At 39.0% G+C, this 24223-nt stretch overlaps 3 protein-coding genes across 3 annotated transcripts; 2 read left to right on the top strand and 1 right to left on the bottom strand.

Annotated features, from left to right (window-relative positions):
- The first annotated feature begins 9922 nt into the window (after positions 1–9922).
- On the top strand, positions 9923–11998 carry LOC137742063 (F-box protein SKIP2-like). Its single transcript, XM_068481812.1, has one exon. The coding sequence runs from the start codon at positions 10061–10063 to the stop codon at positions 11660–11662; it is 1602 nt and encodes a 533-aa protein (XP_068337913.1). The 5' UTR covers positions 9923–10060; the 3' UTR covers positions 11663–11998.
- Positions 11999–13567: 1569 nt separating this feature from the next.
- LOC137708623 (small RNA degrading nuclease 1-like) lies at positions 13568–18293 on the top strand. The gene is made up of 12 exons (XM_068447744.1): positions 13568–13751; positions 14021–14203; positions 14291–14380; positions 14530–14598; positions 15094–15234; positions 15338–15454; positions 15557–15626; positions 15795–15895; positions 16233–16367; positions 16461–16568; positions 16793–16900; positions 17498–18293. The coding sequence occupies exons 1-12, from the start codon at positions 13719–13721 to the stop codon at positions 17891–17893; spliced, it is 1551 nt and encodes a 516-aa protein (XP_068303845.1). The 5' UTR covers positions 13568–13718; the 3' UTR covers positions 17894–18293.
- A 157-nt stretch (positions 18294–18450) lies between these two features.
- Positions 18451–23230, bottom strand: LOC137708614 (phosphatidylinositol 3,4,5-trisphosphate 3-phosphatase and protein-tyrosine-phosphatase PTEN2A-like). Its single transcript, XM_068447735.1, has 12 exons — positions 22951–23230; positions 22045–22146; positions 21903–21959; positions 21648–21713; positions 20881–21057; positions 20665–20751; positions 20499–20563; positions 20139–20215; positions 19620–19666; positions 19373–19503; positions 19068–19134; positions 18451–18929 (listed from the first exon to the last, which is right to left on the bottom strand). Exons 1-12 carry the CDS (start codon positions 23179–23181, stop codon positions 18453–18455), a joined length of 1584 nt encoding a protein of 527 aa, XP_068303836.1. The 5' UTR covers positions 23182–23230; the 3' UTR covers positions 18451–18452.
- Between the last annotated feature and the right edge of the window lie 993 nt (positions 23231–24223).

Genomic DNA, 24223 nt, shown 5'->3' with positions numbered 1-24223 from the left:
TAATGATGTAAGTAGGGATCGTTTTGGACCGGGGATTAGGAGGGATTGTTAATTACTTGGATTTGACTCAAAAACGTAAAAACACAATATAAAACACTATACTAGACTCAAAGTATTCAAAAATACTTTAAAACATAAACTAAACAGATTCTAAGCATTAAAGAACAAGAAAGTAAAGGGGGGGTTTGATTTGACGAAAATTAACTAAAATGCACAAATTGTAATTAAAGGCAAAACGTAAATATGAATGTGATGAAAATATGGATGATGGAATAGCCAAGGGGTTCTTCTCCACACATGTTACACTTGCATACAAGATTGATTCTCAGTTGGTCTTTCGATAAATTATGAAACTCAACGCCCCGGGTCAATTAGGTACGCTTAAATTAACCGTCAAGTTTTCCTTAAGTTAATGAATTGGATGGGTTTGCGCAACGCAATTCACAACATTCTCCAAAAGTCCTTTACGTGAAAAGCACAATAAAGATACAATCAAAGATCATTAAGCATTATGAAAACTATAAGTGTTGACGAGACATTCGTTACTATGATGAGCATGAAACTCGTGCCAAGAATTCATTTAACGCGATTGTTTATAAGCAACCGCCACTACTTGTGAATATAAGTTCATAACAATTAGGTGAAACTCACTTATATTCTAGCGTCATATCCATGCATGAAAATTAAGCGCGCATTCTTAATAAACATTCATAAATAAGTTATCAATCAAACGGTTAAACAAATTGAATCCACAACTTATGAAATTCCAACCAAAGGTAATCAATTCATATTGCAAGCATAAACATAGTTTCGAATCACCCCCTAGCTAAAGGGGGTTTAGTTCCTCATAACTTTGAAATTAAAGAAACACCTAAACATTCCAACAACTCAAACTTGAATTGTATGAACGTTTAGGCACTCTTCTCTTCCATTCCTCATACGTACAAAACAAAGAGAATTGAATTTAAACATTGAAATCAAAGAAACACCTAAACATTCCAACAACTCAAACTTGAATTGTATGAACGTTTAGGCACTCTTATCTTCCTTGTTGTTGTGGCACAAGGTCTAAGGAGATGTTTAGGGCTTTAGGTGTATGTGGAATGGAGTGGGGAATGGTTGGAGTGGCTGCAATGGAGGAGAAGAAATGGTGCAGAAATGGAAGGGGATGTGCACGGCAAAGAAGTGTTTGTGTTGTGTGTTATGTTGTGAATGGAATGGATGAATTGTGGCTGCAATGGATGCTTATTTATAGGTAAATAAGAGGGAACATGATAGCTAGGAAGTGGGTGGAAATGTGGCTGCAATGTTAGTGAATGATTATGAGTGAATGCATGTGAGTGACAACTAGATTTGCTTGGTGGAAAGCTGGAAATGAATGGAAATGCACGGCATAGAAGTGTTTTGGTGCATGTGGCTGCAATGTTGTGCAATGATGGAGGAATAAGTGCATGTGGTTGAATTGGTGGTGAATGTGCATGGCAAAGAATGGATTTGGCTGCAATGGTGTGTAATTGGGCTAGGGTTTAAGTGCATGAAATGGACCCAAATTGCTCCCCCTTGCATGGCAAGGAATGGTGTTTGTGTTAAGCCCACGGCGAGGTGAATGTAATTGGGTTAGGGCCATTGTTTTGTGTTCTCAAGTGCATACAAGGCCTTCAATTTCATCCAACACTTGGGCTCCAAGCATAAGCTATCCATCCTTAGCCCAATAGTACTCCAAAAGGCCCCAAAATGCTCCACAATGCATCCTTTCGTCAAACACGTTCTATGATCCTGAAAACACACAAAAGAAGCATAAAGGACTAAAATAACTAAAGAAACATAACGTAAATGTACGAGAACAAGCCATTTAAGTCGCATGAATATGCTCCTATCAGTGTTTCCATTGAAAGTAAATATCACAGGTCGTAATCACATGAACGTATTTTTCAAAGTCGATTCAAAGGTCGAGTATAATGCATTCCTTGGTGGTGACTGGATCCATTAAACGAGTTGTATCCCTTCGTCATTATATTAGGTCTTCATCTTCTGGGATGGTCATGGAACGACTGCTGGCCCATTGGTATGCTATTTCCAAGCAACCGAATTCGGGCATGAACTTAGTAGAGTTTCTTGCTGAAAGAGACAACGGTCCAGTTCTATCACTTGACAAGGTTCAAGCTGCCCTGGCTAAGCTCGAAAACATTTGGCCCCAAGTCAAGGACCCTTTAGAAGAAATAAATGTTGGAACGGCCGAAGACCTGCGACTTTTATTTATTAGTGCTTTATTACCCTAACCTATGAAAATCGAGCTTTGTAATTCACACAAGGAATTTAAGGATTGTTTTGCTTGGAGTTACCATGAGATGCCTGGTTTAGATTGAACGCTCGTCGAGCACAAATTACGCATCAGACTTGGTTGTAAACCATTCCGCCAACCTCCCCTGACGATTCTTGACCAAAGTATAACTCGGCATAAAAGATGAACTCGTTCGACTTTTCAAAGTCGGTTTTATTCGGACAACTTGATACGTCGAATGGTTGGCGAACATCGTCCCAATTTTAAAGAAAAGTGGTGCCTTACATATTTGTATCGACTTTTGAAATTTGAATTTGAAAACACCTAAAGATGAATATAAAATGCCAATTTCAGATTTGCTAATTGATGCAGCAGCAAACCACGAGATGTTATCTTTCATGGATGGCCATATTGGTTACAACTAGATTATCATTACTGAGGCTGATGTCCAAAAAACTATTTTTTGTTGCGCAGGGGCACTCGGGACTTACAAATGGGTTGTCATGTTGTTCGGCCTTAAAAACGCCAGTGCCACATACCAACACGCTATGAATACTATTTTTCATGATTTAATTGGTACCATCATCGAGGTCTATATCGATGATGTTGTAGTTAAATCAAAACGTTGCCGAACACATTTAGATGATCTTCGGTAGGCTTTCCTTCGTACGTGCCAACATAACCTTAAAATGAATTATGCTAAATGCGCATTTAGTGTATCGGCGGGCAACTTCTTAGGTTTCCGTGTGCATCATCGTGGCATCAAGGTGGACGCAAATAATGCTCGAGCAATCATTGATGCCCCACCTCCAACAACCAAGAAGCAACTACAATCACTCCTCGGTAAAATTAATTTCCTCTGCCGCTTCATTTCTAAATCGGTAGGGAAGATGAAAGCTTTCTCCACGCTCTTGAAACTTAAGGATTTTGATTGTGGATGCAAATTTTCGCCTTCTCATTCTTTGACAAAAGTGCACCTACAAAACAATCAACACATTTGGTCAAGGCCAAGAGTCTCACGCGTCCACGATGAATGAGGGGCTTTGGCCGAAGAACCTCCGATGCCAAAGTTAGAATTTAGAGAGAAAAGTGTTTGGAGAGTTTTTTGGGAGTTTTGCAAGAGTGTGTAACTTAACTTTTTAGAGAAAATGGGGTCCAATTTATAGAGCATGGCCGGCCCTCTTTGGGAGAGAGAGTGGCCAGCCTTTGGGTGTTTTTTGGGGTGTAATGGGTGAGGTATTTGGCAATTAATAGATTAATTAGGTAAAAATCCATTAATTGGCCAATTAACTCAATTTATATGGAATGTTTTGAAGGTTATGGAGTAAAAACCTTGTAGGGAATATAAGATGAGGATGGATGAAATAATTTTGAATTTGTTACATATTTTGGGCACTTTTGGCTTGGCTAAGGGATGTTTGCCCACTGCTCGCACGTAGGAAACCTGGTGTGCCTCGAGGGTAATTTTGTCATTTTCACCCAAAAATCCACGTGTCGCCTCTTGATTATTTTTTGCTCCACGCTAACAAATTCGAATGGCGTGAGGAGCACCAAGATGTGTTCACACAAATTAAGGTTTCCCTCACTACCCCACATGTCCTTGTGCCGCCTCGGCCCGGTAAACCCCTCAAGTTGTATATCTCGGCCACCGAGGAGTCCGTTGTCTGTTTTCTTGCATAAGACAATGACACAGGACTAGAGTGGGCTATTTTTTTATCTTAGCCAGAATCTTAACTTGGCCGAGATAAATTATTCACCTGTTGGGAAACTTTGTTTGGCGTTCCATAAACAATCATAACGGACAACGACACGATTTTTACATCCAACAAGTTCAAAGAATACACAGCGAGTCTGAAAAATTCGGCCTGACCAATCTACATTGTATTACCCATATTCGAACGGATAGGTTGAAGCAAGTAATAAAGTTTTAATCGGTATTCTTGGAAAAATAATAAAAGAAAAGCCCGACATGTGGCATTTGAAGTTAAATGAAGCATTATGGGCATATTGAACTTCACTCCGATCAACAACAGGGACGACCCCATATGTGTTAACTTATGGGCACAATGCGATGTTACCGATTGAGCTAAGCATAAACTCGCTACGAATCATCAAGCAAAGCAGTTTATTCAGCGCTAAATATAGTCAGGCCACAAGGTAAGAATTGGAAGACTTGGAGGAAGCTCGGCTCGATGTCTATAACTTGCTAGTGGCGCAATGTCAAAAGATGTTCAGTGAAGGTAAATTAGTGTGGCAAACCGTGTTACCAGTAGGGAATAAAGATCCTAGATTCGGAAAATGGTAGCCAAATTGGGAAAGACCGTTCGTCATCCATAAAGTTCTCGGCAAGGGGGCATACCATCTCAGAGATCGAACTGGTTTAGTTCATAAATTACTAATCAATGGAAAATTCTTAAAGAAATATTATCTAGTCATTTAGGAAATGCAGGAGTAAAGAATTTTTATTGATTTTCAAATGACGTACAAGTTACAAGTATTCAACCATCCTACAATTAGACAGAGCCCTAAGGAGTCGAATGAAGAAAAGCTTCAAGAGTGGCTTTTAGTTCTAGCCACCTTACTTCGCCCATCATAACCTCGGCTTGCTGTGTTCTCTTGTCAAGCTTCAGTTGTTGAATCCGCTTCGCGCTGGTTGCGTACTTCGCCAGTCAAGGTTTGTTCGACTCAAAATCCTTTTCAAGCTCAGAAGCAGTGGCCAACCTCTAATGTTGAAGTTCGGCAATTTGACGGTCAAGGTCAGCCGGTCTTTCCTTCTTCGCCTTTATTGCCTCGAGCTTTGGGCGAAGAGCTTCATGAGCAACTATTGCAACCTTAAGGTCATTCTCTGCCCGAATAGACCTTTCAAAAATAGTAAAATATTGTCAAGTTCTCTCTAGGACAGATGACAAATGAATAACAGACTCGTTGCTCAGCAAGCCGCCGAATGCAAGGTTGTTCAGGCATTTTGTCACATAGTCGAGACCTTTGCATTGTAGAATTTACGAGGCCGAGAAAGATATAACTTATTGTAATAGTAAAGCAGGAAGGCTTCGTGCTCTCATTTCTTAAGAGATTCTCCCTCCAAACTAACGAAGTAGGTGATCAGATTATTGTAGTTGAAGAAATTCTTGTGCAATTTTTGCACGTCTTCTTTCGACGGCCTTTGATTCTTCTTTGAAAAAACTTCGATGACCCGCTCATCGAAGATTGCCTTTAGGTCCAGGTTGAATTCGTACTTGGAGATAATGACGTTGATTGAAAAACCAGAGGGAGAAATGCCTAGTATGGTCGTGATGTCCAGCACAGTTGGACCGATGAGACCGAGAGGAAGGATCATGGTGTTGATGGCCGAACACCAGAAGCTCAAGGCGACCATCAGGAGCTATCGGTCCATGGTGATTTTAAAGGTCGAGAGCTTAATGGCATCAAAGATGCCGAGAGTCTTCCACTCGTCACCAAAGTGTGGTTCCATTCGAGTGACCCAAGCAGCCCAGGTCACTGTGGTTGAGGGCCAGGTTCTTGAAGGTTTGGCCAATTCCCATTTCGACCAATCGTAACCTTGGAGCAAGGGTTTTAAGCAATGGGTCTTTAACATATGGGTGATGGTTTCTGGGACGTTGTCCTTAAAAAGGGGTCCTAAAGTCTGGTGGAATACGCTCGAGTCATCCTCAGATTGAATAATTTTGATGACGTTTCGATTGATAATGTCTTGGCATTTGTCGCACTCTTAGGTAATCTTGGTGATGAAAGTGTTGGCAGCCATTGACGAAGACTTGAAGTTTTTCTGGGTTTCAAAGTTGGGTTGCTTTTTTGGGTTTGAGAGCAAGTGGCAAGGAATTATGGAGATATGAAAGCTTAAAAAGGTAAAGTGAATTTGGATTGAGTATTTATAGGCATTTGGGAAAAATATTAACAGGTTCATTTTAGAAGAATGAGAGGTAAATTTGACCAAAATATTTCGTAATCATGGCAGATATTTGAGAATCCAGGTGAAGAGGCCGAAAAGCTCGCGGTTTGAGGATGCACGATTGCATGTAGCAGCGAGTTTAATGGCGAATGGACGTTTCAGTATCCGCATGCCTAAAAAAAGCTGAAAAACTCAAGAATTGAGGTAGCACGATTGCGTGAGACGATGAGTTTAATGGCAAATGGACGTTTCAATGTATGCACACCTCAAATATCATTATTGAGAGCCAAACGTATCAAGGAGATGCCACGTGGCAATGAATCTAACAGGGTTAAGATCGTGCAATCACGCCTAATAAATGCGCCTGGGTGGTTGGGACATTCAAGGTTTTTCAGTGTCCTTCAGGAATGTGCTAAGGGTTCATTTCACCTTTTCAAGGTCGAGGCTCGGCTAGAAGTTATAGGCTGAATACCTCAGAAGCGAGAGCGCAATGTTTGGGCCCAAAATTATTTTGGGCCAAGCTTAGAGTTATTCTCGGCCCAGTAGCATTCATCTAGAATCTTGTCGTAGGCTATCCAGTAAGGGTTGGTCGAATCCTACTGCGAGGATGATTGGTTTAGATAAAGGTGAGATAGTCGAAACCTAGTGCAACAATGAGTCTTAAGGCTAAGACTAAGGATGCTGAGAATTAGGAAATGAATCTGGTTTGTTAAAGAGCTTGGTTCAAAGTTCTAGTGAAGTTAGGATTGGCCGAGACCTAATCAGATTAGGTTGAGGAGTTTTAATCCGAGTATGATTCTAGCTCGGCCATGAGGGGGTTTGCTATTATAAATAAAAAAGGGAGTGCATCATTCAAGGCCTCCAATTCAACACACAAATTGTCATACACAAAGCTGCTCAACAACCTTTGAGATTTTATCTTCTTCCCTCTTCTTCTCGCCACCACATCTTCAGTTTGGATAACAACACTGTGAAGGCAATCGGTGACATCTTCAGTTTGGATAAACAGCATTGGAACCGTAGAATCAGCCGATTAAGGAGCACATTTAGTTTGGATAAGCAACACTACTTCGAGATCGATTGGTTATTTATCCAAGTCTCGATCGACAAGGGTTTTCGAGTCCTTGTTGGTAGAGGTCATCTCATCAGCATTCTCGGCTAAGTGAGGTGTTATATGTTACTAGGCTTGGCACGTTGAATGCCGAGTTGTTTTATGATTGGGTATTCACAAGTATCTTTTAGAGTTCAGCATTCCGACGACCGAACCACATTCACCATCAAGACATACATCTCTTTCGAATACTTGTGTCCGTATAGTTTGGTGCCTGTTCAGCGTGCTTATACTCTTACGAATATAATCACCGTGATCGAACCTGGCGCCGATGATCCGTGAACTTCGCAAGACTAACAACCTTGTCATCAAGCTCTAGAACCCAAAGGTCGAGACATGTTCATTCCTCAGTCGTAGTCGCAAGACCAAGAAATCAGAAGCGCGCTCAACGCGACATTAACATATTTTATTCTCCGGCCGAGCTTGGCTGTCAAGTTGGCACGCCCCGCACATAACTGAATGACATAGTTAATTCATTAGTTACTTGGCCTGCATGCCACATAAGCTTGGTAGTTTTTTAGAGTCAACACATGTGTTTAGCGATTTCAAGCATTATTGTTCGTTAGAAAAGTTGACATAATAGTTTTGACTATTATTCTGAAAAGTAGTTCAGTCAAAGCAAAACATGGTTTATACACCTCCATCTAATGTGGCCAAAATGCATTTCATATACTAGTACATGACCGCTTTTATCCATGAATATACACATGTGCCGAAAACGAACAAAATCATCGAAGTTGGATTCGCCCGTATGGTTTGGTGTATATTTTAATCTACAATAAACATGACATAATTAATAAAAAAAAGGCGTTTTGATATAGATGTCTCGTTTTTTAATTTTTTAGATTAAACATACATTCTTTTTAAAAATTTGATCAAACATTTTCCTAAAATTTTGGTCATTAATTTCAATTTTTCACATAAGTTTAATTTTGTTTAGAATTTTAGTTTTTCACGACTTCTCTTGGACATTTCAGTTTTTTTTTCTTCCTATTATCCCTATATTTATGCATTTATTATCCATCTCTATGCATTTTTTTATTGTTTGTTATAATTTTTACTTTTTTTTGTGTGAATATAGTAGAATATTTATAAATAAAAAATTGTCATATTTTATTATTTAGAAGACCCAACACATAATAAAGATTTGTTTGATTATATAACCACGTCTAGTTACCTATAATATGGACACATTTAGTTTTATAGTGGATTTGATTTTTTGTATTTCTCGGTACATTTGGAATGTAAATGTACCAAAAAGGGTTATCTGATAGAGACATTTGGTTTTGTGGTACATTTGCAATTTTTTGTTCATTTGGTCTTTTGGTACATTTGGAATCTAAATGTACCAAAAGGGTTACCTGACAATGGGCACATTTGGTTTATGGTACATTTGAAATTTTGGTACATTTGGTTTCTCTATATATTTGAAATCTAAATGTATCAAAAGAGTTATATAACAATAGGTACATTTGGTTTCTCGGTATATTTGAAATCTAAACGTATCAAAAGTCGATACTTTTGTTCCCAAATGTACCATAAGTTTTAAGTATATTTTTTATATATCTATACGTGAAAAAAAATATGTATTGAAGACTTTTTATTGAGACATTTTTAAGAGAAAGATTTTTTTTTTTAATACTGATAATAAAGAAATGAGGAATTAGTTAATTAATTTTTTATTTTATTAAAAAAATATCATTTAATGCATAGAAGGGGATTCGAAATTAAATTCCTATATTATAGGCAATTAGTTGCTAAGCTACCTTATGCCTCTATATAAATGCATTTAAATTAATGACATGGAAATTAAATAAATAGAAAATTAGTGAGGTAACAATTGATCAAAACACCTTAATCAAATCTTTAAAAGGGATGAATGTTTAATCAAACAACTATAACTATAGAAAAGATGTAGTGCACTCTAAAATCGTGATTACGTGAAGAAAATTGACGTGATTTAAATCATTTATTTACATATGTCGCTATCAAAGCGATGATTTCAATATTACCATTGTTTGCAAAATACTTTAACATCGATTCCTAACTCCCACTTGTTCCACATCATTTGCTATCTTCAAACAACCAATCTTATCTTAATATCTCATTTCGCTTTTTAGTACGTAGAAATTGTAGAAGTTCTTAATCGAACGCAAGATGTTTCTTTAACCACATCGACAACACAACAGTTTGATCTGACCAAAAAATCGAACAGATTGAAACCCGTCCACCAATGACTCCGTCAACTTTTATAACGAAACCAATTTACATTGGTCTACTCCTTGTTAAACACAGTTTTAAAAAGTCCACAAAATGACTTGAGAAGAAAAAACAATGAAGGACCAAGTTGTAATAATCCATAATGTACAGGGGATAAATGATAAAATCTGTAATTTGACCCTGAAAAATTAAAAGTAAAAACAAAACAAAAAAGGGCGCGTATCTGACGGCCAAGCATGAAAAAGGATGGTCGGCCGTGGCCCGTGGAGATTGCGAGGACGCCACGGAGCATCCCATTTGACGGGTCACATAAAACGCACTCAACGCCCACTCTCTCTCTCCATCTCTCTCTCTATCTCTCTCTCTACGCGCCTATTTCCGAGAGTTCTATTTTATACGCTCACAACTCACAAGAAGAACTGACACACACACACACACGCATTTTAAGATAACATTGAAAAAACCAACCACCGCCTCTCTCGCCCTCTCTCTCTCTTTCTCTCTCTTCTGGCGGCGCGTTCAATTCACTTGCAGCAGCGCTATGGGACAGTCCTCTTCGCTTCCTGAGGCTCCGGCGGAGCACAGCCCCAGAGAAATTTCAACGAGCCGACGGTTCAGCTTCAAAACGGTGGCGATTGCTTCGTCCTCGACCGACGAAGACTCCGAGTTTTACGGGGAAGTCACTCAGGGCCGTGACTACACGTCTGATCTTCCCGACGAGTGTTTGGCGAGTATTTTCCATTTCCTCGGCGCCGGTGACCGGAAACGGAGCTCGCTCGTCTGCCACCGGTGGCTGAGAGTCGACGGACAGAGCCGGCACCGCCTCTCTCTCAACGCCCAGGCTGGGCTTCTTCCTTTCCTGCCTGTTCTCTTCGCCCGCTTCGACTCGGTCACGAAGCTCGCGCTTCGATGCGATCGCAAATCGATCAGCCTGGACGACGACGCTTTGGTCCTGATCTCGATTCGCTGCAAAAACCTCACGCGCCTCAAGCTCCGCGGCTGCCGCGAAATCACCGACCTCGGAATGGCCACGTTTGCGCAGAACTGTAAGAGCCTGAAGAAGCTTTCCTGCGGCTCGTGCATGTTCGGCGCCGAAGCCATGAACGCCGTCTTCGAGCACTGCCCGGCGCTCGAGGAGCTCTCCGTGAAGAGGCTCCGCGGCGTCCACGACGGCTCAGAGCGGATCGGCGACAAAATTACGTCGTCGTCGCTGAAATCGATAACGTTGAAGGAGATACTGAACGGGCAGTGCTTCGGGCCGCTTATCGTAGGTTCCAAGAATCTCAAGACTCTGAAGCTAATCCGCTGTTTGGGGGATTGGGATACGGTTTTGGAAAAGCTTGGAAATGGGAACCGGGGTTTGATTGAAATTCACCTGGAGAGGTTGCAGGTGACCGATTTGGGGCTTTCCGCCATTTCGAAGTGCTCGAATTTGGAGGTTTTGCACATTGTTAAGGCTGAGTGTTCGAATTTTGGGCTTATTTGTGTTGCCGAAAACTGCAAGCTGCTGAGGAAGCTTCACATTGATGGATGGAGGACGAATAGGATTGGGGACGAGGGTTTGATTGCCATATCGAAAGAGTGCCCCAACATACAGGAGCTTGTTCTGATTGGTGTGAATCCCACCTCTTTGAGCCTAACTGCAATTGCTTCCAATTGCCAAAAATTGGAGAGGTTGGCGCTTTGCGGTAGTGGGTCAATTGGAGATGCTGAATTTGCTTGCATTGCTGCGAAATGTGTGGCATTGAAGAAGCTGTGTATTAAGGGGTGCCCAATTTCCAATGCCGGGCTTGAAATGCTTGCTTGGGGTTGTCCCAGTTTGTCCAAGATTAAGGTCAAGAAGTGCAGAGGAGTGAGTGGTGAGGCGGCGGAGAGGTTGCGGGAGCGAAGAGGATCATTGACTGTGAATTGGGATGCTGGTGAAATTGGATCAATGGATGCTAGTGGGTGTGCAGGTGGAGCCGTAGAAAGCGATGTGGAGCTTCCGGTTGATCACGTAGCAGTTGCTATTGCTCCAGCAAGTAGCAATAGTCCATTGGCATTGTTGAGAACAAAGTTTGGGGTTTTTTCAGGTAGGAGTTTTGTTCCTTGCACATTCAGAAGGAGGTCAGGTGGTCAGAGTAGTTCCAGTTCAAACTTGTAGGTGATGTTCTCGAGGGCTACAAAAGTTGCCCTCGGGGCCTCATCTCACGTTGGTACGTTGTTTACAGTGTATTCATTGAATGAAGTTTCTTCTGTATTCGTGGCCTACTTGGGGCTTTTCGTGATGTCGTATTGAATTTTTGTTCGCAAGAAAATGCATGCAGAGAATTGCTGGCATTCAAGTTGTAATGTCTAGCTCAATTATCCAGAAAACAACTTCATCTATTGCAGTTTGTTTTCGTAATTTGCTCACGTCATAACTTGTTTACTTTTTCCTTGATACCATCGTTCATGTAAGAACTTGAAACTACATTCATCTTGATTGCGTTTAATCTGAGCGCAATGGAGTTATGTCCTGCTTCTATGTTGTGTAATCTTACAATCCAAGTAACTGTGCTCAATCTAATGTGGCGAGGTTTCGTGTGATTGCTTTCTTGATATGCCTGGGATGGTGTTTGTCTTCTACGCACGATGCGTTCAATAAGCGGTTTTTGATCATCCAAAGAGAATAGGAAACTGCATGTGTTTGTTTACTGATCTGTGTGGCAATGTTGGTGAATGTAGTTGAATTGATGCTGCATTTAACCCTTTTAATGTGACCGATATTGTTTATTCGAGAGGCCATCCGTTAAACTGTTAACCAACGGTTGGTCAAGAATCGGAATGAGAATAAAGCGCATTGCAACGGTAGCGTTTACAAACTTTACAGGTAGCAGTGCCGGTGACTTGACCGATGAGGCGAAGCAATTACACAAGTATCTCTTGTTTACAAGCCTAGCTAATAAGTTAATGCTTTTGAATTGCCAGCAGTGGTATTGCTTTTTGCCCGCCTGAAAGACTGTTGAGAATATTGTTGCCAGGTTGTGCACCCGAACCTGACCTCCTTTTTCTTCCTTGAATGTCCCATACGTTACATGTATTGTTTGTTGCCAGCGGATTGGCATGTTCCTTGCTACTTCCATTGGAGATGCGTTTTTTCATATGAACTAAGTTAATACGACACTAATCACTCGTTTGGACTTACATCACAATTTGATTTCAAAGGCCTCGTTTGCAAAAATTAGGCAAATCAGACTCGTTTTGCCATTCAATTGTTTTAGTAGAAATTATCAAATTTCTTATTTGCACCAAGGAATCAGAAAGTTACATGGGCCCTAAACAAAATCAGGAATGCCCATTTGCTGAATTGCAAGGAGTTTGAGGTGGTGTGGATGAAAACGATGAATCAGCAATTTTCAAACCAAAATAACACAATCTCTGCTGATGAACGTTTTTTTTTTTTTTTTTTTTTTTTTTGTGTTTCCCCTCTAGAAAGGCATGCTTACTTAACAAAAATGGAAAAAGAATAAGAGAGCTTAAAAATGAGAAGAAAAGTGAATCAAATCAACTAGAGATCTAATTCTTGATTTTTAAGCGTTTGCTTACGGATTTCAAGGGAAAATTTTTCTTGTGTGTAAGTAGACGTATGAGAAAGTTAAAAAGTGAAATGATTAACTTGCTTATATTTTAGTAAACGCATGAAACTTGAGAATTAAATTAATGAAAAATGGAGACCAAGAATTGTAGTTTTACGTAAATCCGTAAGTAATTCACTCCAAAAGAGAGATGGATGAGAGTTTGAATTAGAATAATGAAAAATGGAGTTGGGATTGTTTTAGAAAGCAAGTTGGATTTGAAGATTGAAGTAAAAAAATGAAATGTTCATACTAATCTTTAGTTTTTATTTGTTGGAAATGACGAAATGAGACTATATGAGAAGAAAATGATAATTTCAAGAAATAAAATGAGACAAAACTAGCTGTAAGAAGTGAAATGCGATTAAATGAGAGTTCCACGAGCAAATCAATTAATAAGCCAAAATACGATTGGTCTTTTGCCATGGAGTGCACCAGAAAATATCGAAAACACCCTTAAGGATCCTCCTTTGTAACATGGGCTAAACCCTATAAGCGAAAAACCAAAAACCCTCTCAGTACCGGTTTTTTCAGCCGCCTGTCACACGAACTTCGCGCCGTTGCTCTTCGCCTTGCGTGTGGTCGTCACCGGAAAACGCCCCAATGGATGATTTATTCGCTACCGCAGAGAAAAAGGTTCCCTCTCTCTCTCTCTCTCTCTCTGTACCACAACTTCATACTCTTGGTCTCTCAGCTGAGTTTTCACCTCACAAATTTCTACTCAATTCGAATGTTTTCGTCTGTTCTACTTTCTGGGCTGCCGATAAAACTGATTAAAGCCAAATTATCAAAATTTAAGTTTAAGCATTATTGGGTTGTAACTTATTTGGTTTAATTGTGGAAAAAGTTGGATGCTTTTGTTTTGTGTGAATTTTGTTGAATTTTTCTGAAATTATGGTGGATAGGTTCTTGTGGAAATTGTGAAATTGTCCCAAAAGAGAGGGATGAAGGGTGATAAAGGAGACTGGAAGCAGTTTTTAAGTAGTTATGATAAGAAGTTTGGGGCTAGCTTGAGTGATCCCGGTAGGCGGTCCAACGATGTACTGACTGCATTTTTGAAGACTTTGAACAATGAGGATGATTTGAAGGTAATCAGCTGTGTCCAGTTTGTATGTTAATTTGATAAAACAGTTGTTTAATTCGGATGGTGATTGTTGCCCCTTCTGTGTTTTCAGGTTTTGGCTAAAGTTGTCCAATGCCATACAAACCGCCAAGCCGTGGAGCAATTGTTAAAGAATTTTCCAGAAAATGAATCCCCAGAGCAGGTATCTTTTTTTGTTACACTTAGTTATTGGTTTTTGCTGGCCCTGTAATTTTAGAAGGGTATGCTCCCCTAGTTGCTAATTGCCTTTTTATTTTCATTATGCACAGTTTGTTAGATAGTATTAATTTTGTTGTGATGATGGCCATGCAGAAGCTTGTCCGTGCAACTCTTGAGCACCCACAATATCCACTGGATTACTCGTTCGCATCAAATGATCAGGTTTACTGGCTGTATCTGTGCTTGCATTCTTGTTTTAAAGTTGCATTAGTTTGAGTGTATCTTAACAGTCATATGAATCCTTTGTAGTGAAATTGTTTCATTCATTTCTGCATTGCTTTAGATTTCTTTATTACTTCATACACAGGATAGGCATTTTCCTACTCGCCTATGATCCTTTTTTTAGGATAAGGTGTTTTACGGTGTTGTTTGTCCATGTATATCCTTTCTGTTGGAAAAGGATAACTTCTGTTTTATGGAAGAGATATTTTGCGTAGCAAACTGTTTTGTCGCTGTAAACTGAATGATAAAAAGCAATAGAATTTGATTTCCAATTGTTTTGGCCCTGATTTTACAAAATTGGTTACAAAAACTTTGGCTTTTCTACTTTGACTAAATTAAAAGTGATATGCTGTAGAAATCTTAGCTTTTCTAATGGCTGTAAGTTTTACCTGGTCACGTGTTTCTCCCTGTTAACTTGTATAAATGACGAAGCAGGATTGGGTAGCTACAAAGCTAGGTAAAAAATCCAAGGTGATGACCTCAAATGCAATGTTTGCTGTTGATTGCGAGATGGTTCTATGTGAAGATGGCTCTGAAGCTTTAGTAAAGGTGTGCGTAGTGGATGCCAATTTACAGGTATAGCTGCTCTTCAATGTAGACTAGTTACTTGAGTAGTACCTAGGGCTTTTCAAAGTCCCTTTTCTCTGTAACCTTATGAATTTGGACTTTGGCTTTTCAGGTCAAACTGAATGAATTTGTAAACCCTTGCAAAGAAGTTGCTGATTACAGATCTGAGATTACAGGAGTTTCAGCATCGGATTTGGATGGAATTACATGCACATTGAAGGATATACAGGTATTAATGTTATTTACATGATTCAAGAGGTTCTTTTTCAATCTGATTTCAAGGGATTATGCATGACCCTTTCTTACCTAAACTTGTTGGTTTATATTGTAGAAACTCTTGAAGAAGTTGTTGTCAGATGGTACTATTTTAGTCGGGCATAGCTTATGTAACGACCTGCAAGGTAAGTTAACTGTTATTCTATAAGTAGATATTTGGGCCTTTTTGAAACAAGTCATTATATGTTGTTCTCCTTTTCAGTTTCTGCAATTTAAGTATGACTTTGTAGTTCTTTTTAAATTTTTTTGCTGTATTGTTCATTGTTCTTAATATTGCTCTTTTTTGTTCACAGCACTGAAGTTGGAACATGCCAGGGTGATCGATACTGCATATATCTTCAGATACTCTGATGGACCTATTGATAGAAAACCTTCCTTGAACAATTTGTGTAAGGCAAGTTATAAGAAACTGGAATCTATTAATTAGTCTATTGCATGATTCTGCAATTGAGTGTTTGTCCATCTTTAATTAGGGATGACTTGAAATTTTTTTACCTTTAAGTTCTTGATTGTTGCAATGTGGGCAGTTATTTACTAACTTTGGCTATTTAGGATGGTGGTCTACATATTTTGAATTTTTTTTTGGTATTGTGTATTATCACTTTGGAGATGCTTTTGGGATAAACTTTTAAAGCTTCTGTTATATTCTAACAAGAACTAAAGCAAAGAAACTATGTGTTGGGATTTTTTTTTGAGATGGATGACTTATTTTTCCATATTATTTTATCCAGTGTGTATTGGGTTATGAAGTCCGGAAGCAAGGTTCTCCACACAATTGTCTAGATGATGCTTGTGCTGCAATGAAACTAGTTCTTTCTAAGATAAAGGGCGAAGTTGGTGTTGTTGCCCCCCCAGCTCAGGAGGATGTGAGTTTCTAGTTTTTCATCATCTTTTAAACTCCAAGACAGTAATTCCAGGTACATCATTCATTATTGTCTAAATAAATCCTTCTATTGTAGGTACGTGAAGTTAATATGGCAAAGCTACTTCTGCATAGGATACCAATTACAGTGCCTAGTGAAGAACTGCACAATGTCGTTCCTGGGAACTATACGATACAAGTCAAGGTTCAATATATATCCCTACATTTGTTAAATTTAGTGGTTCAGTGTGCTATAGAGGTATTATGTTATGGTTTTACTTCCAAAAGACCTTCACACACCATATCATAGATACCGAGGTTTGGCTTTCATTTGGATAAAATGGTCGGGTATCATAACTTTCTTTCTCCCCCCTTCCCACTTTCTTCCCTGCTTGTTACTGTGAAGTTAATGTAGTTAATCATTTCCAGCAACCATCTGTGAAAGCGCAAGGAGATAAATATTCTGCCTTTGCTATCTTTACGAGTCCACAAGAAGCACATCAGGCATATGAAAAAGTCCAAGGCAGCCGGGAGAAGGTACATACACTTATATGTCTTTATACCGTTGACCAGAGGCTTTAAGGGGATCCCCATTTTTTGAAAAAATGGGGATTGATTGTGTGGCCCACACCACATCGAACTCCAAAATTCCAAACCATCTATTTTTCAAGTTGCACTTTGTAGACCATCTTGCAAAATATTAGCCAAAATTGGAAATGTTTGAGCATTTAATTGAGTTTAAAGAAATTGACAAACACTATGTTATTAGAAATGTTGAAATTTCTTCGTGACCATTAAATGGGTAAACGGATTGAATTGATTTTTTGCAAGGATGATCTATGATTAGAGACTTAAAAATTAGACGATTTTGATTGTTGAAGTTCGATGTGAAGTGGGTCCCACAACTATAAGATATCTCATTGACAATGTCGAACACATATATAAGATATCTTATTGTGTGCATGCTGTTCTTTTTACATGAGTATATTTTTCTGGTTATATATCCTTGATTTTCATTTGTGTGCTTCATGTGATGGGGTTAGTTGTCATTACAAGGCAATTCTGTCATCTATACGGCACTCGGATTTGTTTGGTTATAAAGAATATAACGATGTTAAACTATCTTTATTATAGGACTCATGTGGACGGCCCCAGAAACTTGTTGCATTTAAGCTCAGCACAGGTGTAACTGCTGATTTATTCGTTCGTAAAATGGCAAACGTTGATTCCTCTGCCCAAGTCTCATCGAAGAGAGCTTTAGAAGTTGAAGAGAACACAGGTGTACATAAAAAACAAAAGACAGGTCAGAAAGTAGAAGAGGAGACAACGGCAGAGCTAAATCAGTGCTGCGATCACCTTAAAGAGATGGAAAGGTTGAAGGAAGAACAACAAAAGGCCCTAGACAAGTGTTCTGATCAATTAAAGGAGATTGAAGGACTGAAGCAGCAACTTCAAAATAAAGAGTTTGAAATTTCGACACTGAATAAGATTGTTTCTAAACTCCAAGGGGGCAAGAAAAAAGGGAAGTAGAATTTAGTGTGGCCCCGAGGATTATCCGCAGCTCTGGAGGCACGTCAATGCTCAGCGTGTTGCAACAGCTCGTAGCCCTTCGAATGTGATGGGCAGTTTAACATCAGGCTTCATGAAGAAAAAGGTCGAAGGTCTCATTTTTTGGCAATTATGGCTTCCCCGTTGCATCCGTCGAGAAGTACATCAGTTTTGCTGCTGATCAATTTTGACTGGTGGGATTTTCCGAAGATACAGATTTATTTATATGTAACTTTGATTGGTGATACAACATTTGATTCTTTTTTTTTCGAAAAAAGAAAGAACAATTTCGTGTTAGCCGTTCTACCTAAATAACGAACTGAGTAGGGTGGATTTTACTGTTAAAAGATTGCAAAAATGGCGAGATTAACGCCCCTTTTCAATTAGCATCTGATACCTCTGTTGAAAACAATGAAGGAAACACTCAACCAACATCTGATTCCTACGATCGTTCCGAGCTCTGCTATCTGTTATTTGGAATGGTAAATACACAATACAGTGGTGTCTCTTGTACAATGTCAAGTAAAATGGTCAAACTGCTTCATTCACTATCAAAATCGTCATCCCCGAAAGAGAAAACTGAAGCATCCGCGGCTATCGCCCTTATATCATCTGCCCCCGATGAGCTCAACTTGCGGGAGTGGCCCAGGTGAGATTTTTCAGCACCATCACTAGTCGGTTTTCTGGAAGTACTCCGCGGGCTATCCACACTTCTGGTGTTAGATGGATGATTAGATGCAGCAATTCCAGCTCTAGAATTAGCTTCCGGTTGCCTGCTCGTTTTATCCCCAGGCTCATCTCCATCACTATCTGAAAATACATCGTCACCATCTTCACGCTGAGAGATTTTACTTTGGTTGGGGTTTCCTGCAACACCACGACTTGAAGCATTGGCGTCACTTGAGCTACCCTCAGGTTTTCTACCCGAAGAATCTGCTTTATCTTTTGTAGGCAAAGTAGTACCATCATAGTCTATCATCACAACTTCAACCTGAAATCCTGGACAAGGGAATTTTCTCTGCAAATCACAACCAAGGGTGTTTCACAAGCAAGCACCACGAAGAAACAGAAATGTACGGTAGAGAAAGTGAGAGATGATCTAACATTTGACATATATCATATTCATAAGTAATTAGATGAAGGTCAAACCATTAACCTTGTCAAAATCATCGAGGTCATCTGCGGTTAAGATTTTCCTGTTTTCTGTCATTGTATTTAACCAGCTGAAAAAGAGGTGAGAATAAAAACGAAATCAATCTGGCTGTCAAGTCTCTTTATATATATTTATTCCATTTCTTGTACCACAATTGCTGAAAGTAAAATTTTGGATATGAGAATAGCAATATTAGAGCAGGTCGCGTGAAACAAAAGCATGACAGATTCAACATTCGTCATTAAATTAGTAAAGGAAAGTTGCATCATAACAAAAACAAGAGTAATATAGAGGAACCGATTACATACCAATAGAAGTCTCCATGGCCATCTTGGAAATGGATTTTGAAATCCCCCACTAACTCAGCAAGACCAGGTTCCCCTGGTAGAGCGAAAACCACAATCCCTTTCTTCCGTGCACTGATCCAGAAATCTTCTGGCTAAAAGAATGAGTTAGTGGCCTTAAATCAGAAATTCAATGGATTTCTACGTATGTATCAAAAAAAAAAAAATATAACATGCATATCGAAACCGTTTTACTTTGACAAGCACTTACCATAAGATCTTTTGTTTTTGGATGCTTTCTAGATGAGAACAAAATTCCTGTGCATTAGGATAAACATCCAGATAAGTAGCATAAAACAGCTTCTAAATGTGGAAAGAGTGAAGGCATTTTTAGAAATGAATATGCATGCATGGCTCTAAAAACACGCACATGCAACAACACACAATGAATCATCACGCAAAGATGGCAAACGCACACAAAATGTATAATCATCACAACTTCAAGTATTGTACGAGTACTCAACGGCAACTCTGCGAATCGTTATCTGTAACTCAGTACTAGATTCCCTTATCAAAAACGCTATTTTCTACCCAAACAAACTCAAGGTTGGACAAGTAACTAGTTCACGAAGTGAACAATATTAGAAAGGATCAATATTTAAAAACAAAACTGCCTCTTGGGAATCAAAGAACAGTACAGCATCTTATATACTAATTATAAATATCTATAAAAAGTGTGATGGTTCAGAGCATCACAGAATATTGCAAGGATGATAGCATCAAAGCTTACCCTTATGATCCGAGATTGCTATGGAGGGCCTAATCCAATAAGGGCAATTGTGAAGCCGAAATCCCCTGAGCATGCACCTATAATATCACAACTTTAGTACCTTCTAAAATGGAGTCTTACGGTACAGACACACTAGTACACAAACACACACACAGAGGCAGGCGATCTATGTTGATAACTTTAGATATGGACGATTGAGATGCATCTCACCCACTGTGCACCTTAATAACCTATGTCACCTCAGATCTCAACTTAGCTCCTCAACCTAGGTCCTCATTACAACACCACTGTAACACTTCGATACATATACAAGTGAATGGTCAGACTGATATATTTTGGAGAAGTATGTCAGAAGTGTACCTTCGAGGTGGAGGAGTTTCTCCATTGAAGTGTTTTAAGATATGCTCAAAGTATTTGACGTATCTCTAGGAAGATAATAGAAAAAATTGTTAATCACAATGATGTAGATAGATAGATAAGGAACATCAAGCTTAAAAAGGAAATCCAAAAATTTTAACCGACTCACAATCTGACTAGGGAGAACCAGAGCCTTTCCATCTATACATCTTTTATGGTTATAGTAATTCATGGCCTCCTCAGCCGTAGGGAAGAACTGCAGAGTCATGGAAAAACAAACAAGAAAAGGTTATGGTCATAAGTGCAAGAAATATAGAGCCAAAAGAAGCACCAATGTTTCCAGCATACAACCCCCAGGTCTTAAGGTGCTGATTATTGATCTCACCTTAAGAAGTAAGAGAAGGCTACAAATCATTACTCCAGTCCTTGCCATACCAGCTTTACAATGGACGACCACAACATTTTCAATGCCCTCCTTTAACCATGAATGAGCACTTCGACAGAAAGATTCTATGAGTTCGATTGGGGGGCAATTATGATCATCAAACGGGAAACTTGCAGCCTTAAAACATTCAGAGAAGCGAAATATAGAAGAAGCTGTTATTCAACATGACTGAAAAACAGAATTGCAGCATTGAAAAGTTAAGCTTCTTAATCTTTCTGACAATACTTTCAAGTTTCTTTCCCAATACATTAATGCATACAAGATAGCTCTCATTAAGCCTATCGCATCATTCACAGAATATCTTATGATTTCATCCATGGCCATTTTGTTGTTTAATCAAGATTTTGAAAAACTTTAATAGCTCCATCAATGATATAGTGTTGCTTAATTTTTTTTGCGTATAAAAAGTGCCAACCCCTTCATCTAGCAGCAATATCATGCCTTATTTTTCTATTTACTTATAAGGTTTCACATTTTTGCAAACGGCAAGAACCAAAAACCTGGGACAGCCTCACAACTTGGTGCACTGACAAGGTAACTGATGGTTGGCCAAGGACTTGTATTTAAGCCAATACATATGCCAGAAAAAAAAATTAAATCTTGCAATTTTTCTACACATTTGTTCACATTTCTTTAAGACGGATTATCAGATTCCTTCACATTTCTTTAAGCCTTCAACACAATGCAAGTGAAGACAAAAAACACACCTTCCCCTCAAATCGCGATGCATCATACAATCTCTCTGAACAAAGATTATACACTTTATATTTTCCCTGCAAAACAAATGTCAAATTGACAGAGTTTTTTAAACTAGTCATTGGCCGAAAAGAGGAACAGAACCGCAGAGATAACCTAGAAGCACCATATTCTTAAGCTCAACAGATATTTTCCTGAACTGTAAACAGATTTTCATGCTCCAAAGTCAAATATTTATGCCTTCAAATTTGAAAACTGATTCCCACCTTGTGAGTAGTCTCAAGAAATCTGATAACTTCTTCCATGTGGTTTCGGTAAAAACCCTGCATCACATGTTGTAGTTGGTATGTTAAAAACGACACACCCAAGCTTACTTGATTCCAAAGAAAAACTGTGTAATTTTATTACCTCAACATATCCAAATAGACCTGAGCTTATATCTCCAGCTGGGAAACCCATTGCAATTATATTCTCAGTAATGTATGTCAGATCCAAATCAAAACCTCCCTCCTGCAAATTTAGTGAAGAATAGGTGGCTCTCATAGGCAACATTCTTTGTGGAAAACTCACAATTTTATTATAGGTGAAAACAAAGGTAGTTGCAAAAGGTAATTGACTGCAATGATTAAGAAGTTAACCAAAGAAAAGAAAAATCATATACATATGCACATACAGCCTAATAATTCCTGAATGCTTAAGTAATGGGTCCCAAACACACGAGTCGAATATTGCCGACATCCCCCCACTTTAGCCACCCGGGAGAAACGGTTGTGGGGTCTTACCAAAAGGCCTTGGCAATATGTGTGTGTGGTACCATTGCTTATAAAGTACTACATGACTCTTCTTCTAGCCAATGTGGGACGCAAATGTGGCTCTAATCTAAGCCACCAAACTCCAACAGTTCTCACACAATAGTCCAAAAGGTCAGCATGGCCAAGTAGTACAAGGAAATAAGGACTGGACCTTTGATGCCACTGAAGTTTCTAATATCATAAAAACATTTCTTATGTACATATTTTGGGTATCAATGGCCACATTCAAACATCTAATGATAAGTTTAATAGTTAGATGGGTTGACTATGAAGGAAAAGTCTGACATCACCTAGTCACCGAATGACTAAACACTCAAGCCAATCTGTCACCATTCATCAGTATGTAATTTTGTTGAATTATTGTCTGAGCAATCTACATCGAAAACCCTATTCGCATTCTATCAAAAATTGAAATGTTAATAAAGTACTTGAATTTGTTGATACACTCGGCGTTAATAATCAAGAAACAAAACTGAAGCACCCCTCAACTGTGGTAAGGTACCTGGTATCTTCGTTTGTTTTGAGAGACCAAATGGCGCGCCTTGACCTGCACAGCCTTCACTGCACTCTGAGATGTGTTAAACAAACCCTTTGTAAATGAAAGAAAAACCCCAGATACCGCTTTCGCATATTGAGTGCTATTATTATCTTGACCAGAGGCAGCAGTAGCATTTTCAATCCCAGAATCTTTAGCAGGAGGTTGAGTTGACGGGTCATTAGCTTTCGACTCCATTCAGGGGAATCAATGGAGATCCCAACACTGCCCAGGTAGAACTCAATGGAGATCCTAAAATAATACATCAACAGGAACAAATAACCAAGTGAAGTGATTGCATTACAACATAAAGAAATGAATCAAAACTTAGGCAAAAGGAATTCGTGCTTCGAACATAAGCTGAACCGTAAAAACCCAATTGAAAACGAAGATTAACGGTTCGATTAATACATTCCACATACAAAACCAACAATGCAGTCAATCAGAGACTTGGGTTTTATTCTAAATTTGTAGTATTCAAGTTCTTGATGAACCACAATGCATCATACGATTCACACCTCACGAAGACACGCAGGAAGATCCGTCAAGATTCATCTTTTACAATGGCAAATGTGAAAATTTCTTGTAGCATCACCGATCGAATTGAGAAATTCAACAGATAAGGTGCCAAATTGTGTAAATATAGGTATAGAGTGGGCAATGTGAGAGAGCGCTTACCGAGATTCTGGATTTGTATGAAGGCGGAGATCCTTTCAGGCGTTCCTGTTTAATTTGATTGAAATGTTGGATTGAAGCAAAGAAAAGGAGTTGTAATGTATATACGTAAATATTACCAGGCAGGTGGAAGATTAGTGTTGTTGCAATTACAAGGTTTGGAACGCCCGCTCTCACTCGTCGTTGTTCGTTGTACTTGGCATGCGTCTAATCCAAGGGTCAACTACCATTTTTACCATTCACCTTAGTGCTCACGTCCAATGTTATATTGTGGCATGTTGCGTTTAAGCTTTTTTTCTATATGTCAATGTATTCTTACATCGGGATATTATAGTGAAAGAAAGCTTGGCAAAAGAAAATTGCTTGCCTTTCCATGTTTGGTAAATTGAATTTTTTTCTTTAGTAGAGCAATATATTTAGACTAAAAGGTGAATTTTTTTCTTTATGAGAGAGGCAAAACGCGCCCCTTTTCTTTTAATATTAGTTGTTAAAAAAAAAATTCAACACAAAACGTATGACCACGTTTTATGTGAGGTGATGTCTAATATTAGGGACTGTGCAAAGA

Source organism: Pyrus communis, chromosome 1, assembly GCF_963583255.1.
Source record: "Pyrus communis chromosome 1, drPyrComm1.1, whole genome shotgun sequence".
In the NCBI taxonomy this organism is placed as follows: domain Eukaryota; kingdom Viridiplantae; phylum Streptophyta; class Magnoliopsida; order Rosales; family Rosaceae; genus Pyrus; species Pyrus communis.
The sequence above is the reverse complement of the archived record's forward strand: the minus strand, read 5'-3'. Positions and strand labels throughout refer to the sequence as shown.

Bases quoted from the DNA above. Each gene is read 5' to 3' on its own strand.
- LOC137742063 (XM_068481812.1), top strand. From the start codon at position 10,061: ATGGGACAGTCCTCTTCGCTTCCTGAGGCTCCGGCGGAGCACAGCCCC.
- LOC137708623 (XM_068447744.1), top strand. From the start codon at position 13,719: ATGGATGATTTATTCGCTACCGCAGAGAAAAAG. The intron at 15,455-15,556 runs GTATTAATGTTA...TTTATATTGTAG, and splicing joins GCACATTGAAGGATATACAG to AAACTCTTGAAGAAGTTGTT. The intron at 16,368-16,460 runs GTGAGTTTCTAG...CTTCTATTGTAG, and splicing joins CCCCCCCAGCTCAGGAGGAT to GTACGTGAAGTTAATATGGC.
- LOC137708614 (XM_068447735.1), bottom strand. From the start codon at position 23,181: ATGGAGTCGAAAGCTAATGACCCGTCAACTCAACCTCCTGCTAAAGAT. The intron at 20,216-20,498 runs GTACACTTCTGA...GTGATATTATAG, and splicing joins GAAACTCCTCCACCTCGAAG to GTGCATGCTCAGGGGATTTC. The intron at 18,930-19,067 runs GTTAATGGTTTG...TGTGATTTGCAG, and splicing joins ACCTCGATGATTTTGACAAG to AGAAAATTCCCTTGTCCAGG.